Here is a 7887-nt window from a genome sequence, read left to right on the forward strand (position 1 = left end):
AAGGAAGTTCAGTTCCCATCACCCACATTGAGTGGCTCACGCCTACCTGTAACTCTAGCTCCAAGAAATCCAATAACCTCTTTTGGCCTCCAGGGCATCTGCACTCATATGCATGTCACACACACACACACACACACACACACACACACACACACACACACACACACACACACAGTTATAAAAAGCACAGTACAAATTATACATTTACATATAGGACCTGAAGAAAGCAGAGGTACCTGCTTATGTCTCTTTCATGTCCTATGACTCTATGTGGGTGGCTGGAGTTAAGCCCAAGTGGATGTTGTTTTGTGCCAGGGCTGCTACAGCAGCTTCTTATCCAGTATCTTCAGGCAGGCCCCACCTCAGTCCTTTGCTTGGAAACCACCAATGTTCTTCACTGCCTATGCAGTACTGTTCTAACACACTAACCTTAAGAGTCCCCCTTCCCTCTAAAAATTGCTGGGAGCCCAAAAGGGCACTAGCTCAATGGTGCAATGGCTTGTATCCTTTCCCTGGAGTTGTGTGTTCACACCTTTGACCGGCCACCTCTATTGAGCAGGATGGTGGATGTTGGTGGCCAGCGATCTGAACGACGGAAATGGATTCACTGCTTTGAGAGTGTCACCTCCATCATTTTCTTGGTTGCTCTGAGTGAATATGACCAGGTTCTGGCTGAGTGTGACAATGAGGTATGCTGGGGTTTGGGAACTTAGAGGTATGCTGCTGGGGCGGGGGTGGCAACTGTGAAAGGCAGTCTTATTTCTTCAATGTTTCAAGAAGCTAGCTAGTGAGAAAATAGACTCTTCTCTGCCTGCACTCAAGTATCTGCTACCAATGTAACCTACAGGCGCACTGCAGACTCAGTGCTAATGTCCCATGTCATTTAAATACAGTCACCTGTTACTTAACAACAAATCCCCTCTGAGACAGTTGTCATTAGATTTCACAGCCAGGTTTGTGGCATACACCTCAGTCCCAGCATTTGGGAGGCAGAGGCAGGTAGATCTCTGAGAGTTCCAGGCCAGCCAAGGCTTCCTAGTGAGGCCCTGTCTCAAGAAACCCAAACCAAACCAACAACAGACAAACAACAAAGAACCCAAACAAACAGAAGACACAATCATTTTGTGACTAATTTAGACAGTTTAACCTACTGCATACCAAGAGTGGTGGACCAGAACACTGAATCCAGTGTAGTTGCCCACTAGAATTTCCTAAGGAACCTTGGGGAAAATGGAGTGTCCGGGTCAGATAGCAGAGACTCTGGCTTGGTTGACTGACGTTTGCTGTGGCTGAGAACAAGGACTGTTCCCAACATTCCCCCAGGTAAATGTAGTTTCACAAAGGGTGGAAACCAGGAAAAACAGAGAGTGCTGGGATTGGGTCAGGGTAGCTCAGCTTACCAAGTCAGCACTTAGAAACTGAGTAAAATCCAAGCTGGCCACACAAAGCCAGCATTCTTACTGCCGGTGGCATGCTGGAAAAAAAAAAAAAAAAACAAAACAGTCTTCTGGACTTTGATTTTGCACTATATTTATATTTACTGGATTCCAGTGGGGCCAGTTTCATTCCCAATTCCATTCAGAGACCCCCAATACATACAACATTGTACTGTTCCACATCCCATACCTCCTCCCCACCCCCAGTCCAATATTTTTAAAGATTAAATATATTCTCCCCTCCAGAAAACCACAGGTGTTTGGAGAGAATGTAAATGCTGACATTTGGCCTGTTCTTTCTAGTTGTAGATTCATGCCATACAATCCCCCCCCGGAGGTTAAGATAATACAACACTTGAATCTTTAAAAGTGGATACGTTCTCTCTGATAACACGTTCTGGACTTCTAATGGCTTGACCCTTTGGAACATCCTTGAGCTTTGATGATGCTGTGGTTGCTTTCTATTCTAAAGGAAAGTTCTTGCCTTTTTTCCTTAGAAATACTGCAGAGAAAATGCTGCCAACAGTTGTCAGGTAGTAACAATTTGTTTCTGAGCTACCTGCCTCCTCAAATTTGAGAGTTTTTAGTATTTTCTTTGAAGGGTGTTATTTAAAATTACTGTCTGTAAGCATAATTGTCACCAGACTCACTTCTCTGTGGGTCGGGGAAAGTGAAATTTTTGGAATACTCTGCTCATCCACCAAACTGGGAAAACAGTCTTAGCAAGGTTAAGGCGCTCTGGCTTGTTAGCTCCCGGCTGACCAGTCCAGCATGCCCGAGGCCTCAAGGTTGGGGTCCTCTTGGAAGACTTTGCCTTCCTTCTGTGTTACAATATACCTGAGGCATTGTTCAGCAGCAAACATCCACCTGAAGCTGGTATCTCGCAGAACAATTAAGGAACCTTGTGAAATGAAGTAAACTTCCTGCTCAAAGTTACATGAAAGGGCAAAAGAATAGAGTGCTCCAGAGTTGGACCAGGAAAGTCAGCTAGGCAGGTGAGGGAGGGAGGAGGAAGCTGGTCTGGTGGGACCAGGTGCTTTCCATCACAAGAGCAGTGGCCCCAGGGGAGAGAGGACTGATGGACACACCCAACCACTTAGCTTGCTCTTTCCAAGCCTTGCCTTTTCTTCCTAGCTTACCTTAACCTGTTTCTCACTAGAACCGTATGGAGGAGAGCAAAGCCCTGTTTAAAACCATCATCACCTATCCCTGGTTTCTGAACTCCTCTGTGATTCTGTTCTTAAATAAGAAGGATCTTCTGGAAGAGAAAATCATGTACTCTCATCTAATTAGCTACTTCCCAGAGTACACAGGTAAGTTACTCCTGCGGGGAATGGTGCTTTCCCACTGACCTTATGGACGTCCTCCCCAGGATCAGTCTTCAGCGTGGCGCTGGGGCCTCCCAGACAGGCTCTCACTTGCCAATTCAAATTACAATTCTCACTGCTGTGTTCATGGTTTCGCCTCAGCATCTGCCATGCAAGGGCCTGAACGTGCATACCAACACGCTTGGCTGACTGGCCCCACCTCAGGCACCTCACCTCGGAAAGACCTTGTGGCCTTCCTGCACCACAACCTTCCATTTGTGTGCCAGGCCCTTTCTGTTGCCCTGGTGACTCTTCAGAGTGGAGCTGGCTCTTTAGTCTGCAGACCTGCTGCTTTGTGGGGTTACAGGGTGACATCCTCTTAGACACAGGGCGTGTGTTCAAGTCTTGCACATATGAAGCTTGCTCAAGGCAGGAGAGTTCTCACTCTTCCTAATCACTCTTGGAACAAGAAGTCTCAGATAGTATACTCTTAACATTGATATTTATATGTTAATATTTCAGTGTACCCTTTTCCTTTGATTACTCTGGTATTTAATGGTAGCATAGTTTAGTACTGTCAAGCTTCAAGATCAACCTCATAATACCAGATTTTGCAACACACCCCCTGATCCCCCAGCCCATAGCTGCCTGCCTGTACAAATTAGTATCACTTCAAAAGTGTTAGAAACAAAACTAGGCCATTAGGCCACTATTTTTAGACAAATCACTTTATAGTAAAATTTTTAGATACACCAGAAGACACTTTAAAAAGAACACATATTGGGCTAGGGGATGGCTTGGTAAAAACACCAAAAGCCACCTAAAAAAGCCAGGCACAATTGTGAGGACTTGTAATCACAGAGCTGGGACAGGGAGACAGCAAATCCCTCGGATTTGCTGCCCGTCTAGTTGAGCCTAGTTGGTGAGCTGTAGGCCAATGGAAGACACTGTCTATAGAGATGTATGACATTCCTGAGAGTAGCATGATCATATGCATGTATGTGTGCACGTGTGCATATAAGATTAAGGTAAGTTATATTGGTTAGAGAATGATCCCAGATAAGAACAAAAATACATTAAAAATGGATTGTGAGAGGACATGGTACTGAGTCTGTATCTTCCTTTATTCTTCTCATGACCAGGACCAAAGCAAGATGTCAAAGCTGCCAGGGACTTTATCCTGAAGCTGTATCAAGACCAGAATCCTGACAAAGAGAAAGTCATCTATTCTCACTTCACATGTGCTACAGACACCGAGAATATCCGCTTTGTGTTTGCTGCTGTCAAAGACACAATCCTACAGCTAAACCTACGGGAGTTCAACTTGGTGTAAATGGAGGGCCTACTCCTTCCAAACAGAGGGTGATCTGAGCTCTTCCTGCCTGATCTACAAACGCTTCTGACCACCTGGACCAGAACCTAAGGACATTATGTAGCCCACAGGGACAGAGATGGGTAGTGCAATGTGAAAACTACTTTACCAACCCTTTTAAGTGTCTTTAATTCTTGATTGTCTAATTCTTTTCTCACCTTTTGGTTGAAAGATTAGGTATACTTTTTGAGTGATTCTCCCTCTCCTTTTTTAAAACTAGTGTTCAACAGCTATTAAAAATCATGCAAAAAATTCATGCAACAGAGGGACTTGTTAATTTACAAATCATACCTTCAGACCTCTGAGATTCATTTAGGAGACTAAAACATCTTCATTGGCTTGATAATTTTAAAATAAATCTTTTAAGAAACATTTTTAACATTTCTTCCCCTTAATGCTGAAGTATGACTCATGTAACAATTTACTAAACAACCAAAGACTTCTTTCTATGCCTTTTTGGGGGGTTATTTTAAAAACAGGGTCTTAAGTAGCCCAGGCTAGCTTCCAATTCAAATTTGCTGTGTAATTAAGCATGGCCTTGGTCTCCTGCCTGGCTGTTCCATGCTCGGCTAGGATTTTTTTCTTTTCTGAGACAGGGCCTCACGTATTCCTTTCTGGTCTCAAACATGCTATGTGGCTGAGGATGACATTGGCCTTCTGATTCTCTTGTCTTCATATACACAACCTATTTAAGGCAGTTCTTACACTGTTGCTAATTCCTAGCATTAAGAGGTCTCAAACAGTGTGATTTCACATTGATAGTTATAGGTTAGTAATGCTTGGATGTATGTGTCACATGATCAGTTTATGTGATACTTGAGATGGAACCCAGAGCTTTGTGCATGTTAGGCAAATGTTCTGCCAACCAGGCTACATCCCAAACCAAAGATTTCTTTAAAAAGCAGTTCTTTTCATGTCAACTTCCCAGTCCAGATTAATATTATCCAAACATTGATTTTGCCACAATTTGTAAAACCAACTCTGACATGATAAGTAGACTTTAGATACTGCATGTGTGTATGCCCTAATGCATATGGTCAGGTCTTATAGCTTATGGAATGGCTAAAGGAGAACTTGTTTAACAGATGTTATGTAAACCTTGCCAAAGCTCTGATGGCAATCACAAATGTGCTGTTTGAACTGTGTACGCTGTGCCTTTCTGGATACTAAGAATACACTGTTCTACCTTGAACACCAATAATGATGTGCTTCTTAGAGCTCGTGGCTGACGGTTCTGTTTAAAAGAAAACGTTACAGTTTTAACAACTCTGCAGCTTTCCTGCTTCTTCCCTCTGAAATAGTCTTCACTCATCATGGTGTGCTGGAGCTCCTTAATAGCTGGCTCAGTAAATGGTGCAGGTCCTGATTCCCAGGAAGCAGAGTACTTCATCATACTTAAGGGCTCGGGTGGCTTTGCATGGACTGCTGACCCATAAGTATGTCTGTACTTACTTATGGATGGATCCCTCTCTCACCAATCTTCAGAGGTCTCCAACTTAAAATGGTTCAGCATTTACAACAGTGAGAAAGTGACATGTATCCAGTAGAAACTGTACTTTGAATTACGATCCTTTCTCAAGCTAGTGATTTTTGGCCTGGTACTCTGGAGACGATGGGCAGTTGTAAGCTGCAGCTCCCAGTCAGCCATACCATCATGAGGGGAAGCATTAACTTCTCCATAGTGCACTGCTGGATTGGAGGTTCCAGAGGGTCAGTAGACTACAAGTATTTTCAGCGTCAAAGCTTTTGGTCAATGTGGGCTTACTTAGTTAATTCTGGGACTGGTTACATCTGTTGCAGAAGCACATGGCTTAATTCCTAGACCTGAATTTAGAAGCCATTCCTTAACCCGGTGCCTGGACCTCCAGATTGTCAATTTGTTGGAACAATTTCAAGTGTGAAACCATTCTACCAAAGTAGCATTCTGTTTAAAATGTCAGTCTTCACTCCAGGCATGAAGAACTGGACAAACGAATGCTAATTCTTATTTGAAACAATTAGTCATCAAGACAGAGACAAAGGAGGAACTTTTCAAGATATTTAAAATGATACAGCCAGCATTCCCTTTCGTGATCCTTATCACTTGCCATGGCTAAAGTGACTAACTGGGTCTCATTAACCTAAACTAAAAAGAAGCATACCAATATAATCAGAACTAAGGGTGTCAAACAATGTGGAATTCCTTTTTTCAAGTATTTTCTAGCACTGAGCTACTGACAATTTAATTTAGCTTTTGGCTGACATTTCTTTCATTGCAAGACAGTTTGTGGAATAAATCAAATTTTGGTAACAAACACCTTTTCTAGTTACAGCAAGGCCAAACTCTCCACATCAGAGATAATTTAGTAATTTCTGTCGGTATTCATTCTGTTTGCAGGCATTCTCCCTTAGCTCTTCTTTTAAAGTATACTTACCAACTACTGAAAAAAATTAGCCATCTGAAGGTGGTGGCTGAGTCCACCATGTATTCCATCAAGCGGTTAGTCAATGCTGAGTATGCTTGGCTAGAAGGCAACCGAAAAGTCAGGACACTGATCTCTCAGAGTAACTTAGCTATTAATCTAACAGTGATGATTCTCGGTATTAGTTAAACACTCAGATTTTAGACAGGCAGGCGAAGGTGAATGCTCCTGGTTCTACTCAATAACAACCAAGCCAGATGGGAGACCAGAAAGCTTTATTAGACTCACATATGGTTAAACTAGGAAGTCATCTTAGCATGCAATCCAAATCTGCCCCTTCAAGAAATGCCGTTTCAGGGTTAGCTGGGATTTTCTACAACATTTTAGCAGGAAAGAGACTAAGATGAGTTTTAAGAATAAGAACCACATTAGAAATGCCTGTGTTATTTAATAAAACTATATCAAAATACACAAAACTAAGGCAGCCACTATGTGATAGGTCATTAGGTCATGGATTACCAGGAATAGGAAACTGAAGGGAATACAGACACAGTGAAGAAACATACTTAAAAGCTGTAATAACCACTGGTCATGTTTGCACCAAATAATAAACATACCAAAGAAGTGCAGGCTACTTAGTCAATATGAAAATAATTAAGCCACTCATCTGGACACTTCATAAAAATGGAACTATACAATTTCAAACCTATGAAGTATTTTTAAAGTATACCTTCCCTGGCAATTTTCTTAACTATAATACACTTGTATACAGAGGTGACCATGGAAAAAACTTTATATACACTGTTCTAATAAGTCCCAAATATAATCTATAATTATTGGTTGGGCATAAGTGTACTAGCATTGGCATTTAGAACATTCTATTATAAATGATAGTATATTGGTTTTAAAATGTTTTTCTGCCCAAATACTGGCAATTTTTGGATAGTCAATGAATCAACAGTGGTATGAGGCCATCATAAGAAACACTGAGGCCTGCGTCATGCTCTGCTTTAGGCAATCCTTCTAACCACTAGACATTTTTACTTTAACAGCTTTGCCACAAAGTTTTACTAGAAGGAAACACTGATATCACACAAATATGTTCAGTGACAAGAGATTCTAAATCAAGGCAACTTGATATAGATCACAGTCAGTGTTAAACTACAACTCAAATTTATATTTGTATAAATAACTCAATTTTGAAAAAATACTCTTATTGACCTATAAATCTGAAGTAAATCTGAAGTTAGATTTCCTATGTGTCAAGCTTTGGATAACCTGAATTTTCCTTTTTTTTTTTTTTTTTTTTTTTTTTTTTTTTTTTTTTTTTTTCGAGACAGTCCTTGTGAGCTACCATACTACCTTTTAAA

At 41.5% G+C, this 7887-nt stretch overlaps 2 protein-coding genes across 2 annotated transcripts in view; one reads left to right on the forward strand and one right to left on the reverse strand.

Annotated features, from left to right (window-relative positions):
* LOC110320782 (guanine nucleotide-binding protein subunit alpha-14) overlaps positions 1–4490 on the forward strand; it is a 166007-nt gene extending 161517 nt beyond the window's left edge. Inside the window, exons 5-7 of the mRNA XM_021196920.1 lie at positions 560–689; positions 2596–2749; positions 3886–4490. Coding sequence (XP_021052579.1) covers positions 560–689; positions 2596–2749; positions 3886–4076 — 475 coding nt within the window. The 3' untranslated portion in view covers positions 4077–4490. The remainder of the gene's footprint in view (positions 1–559; positions 690–2595; positions 2750–3885) is intronic.
* Vps13a (vacuolar protein sorting 13 homolog A) overlaps positions 1–7887 on the reverse strand; it is a 197325-nt gene that overhangs the window by 8336 nt on the left and 181102 nt on the right. The window lies entirely within an intron of this gene.

Source organism: Mus pahari, chromosome 1 (genome assembly GCF_900095145.1).
Source record: "Mus pahari chromosome 1, PAHARI_EIJ_v1.1, whole genome shotgun sequence".
Classification (NCBI taxonomy): Eukaryota; Metazoa; Chordata; class Mammalia; order Rodentia; family Muridae; genus Mus; species Mus pahari.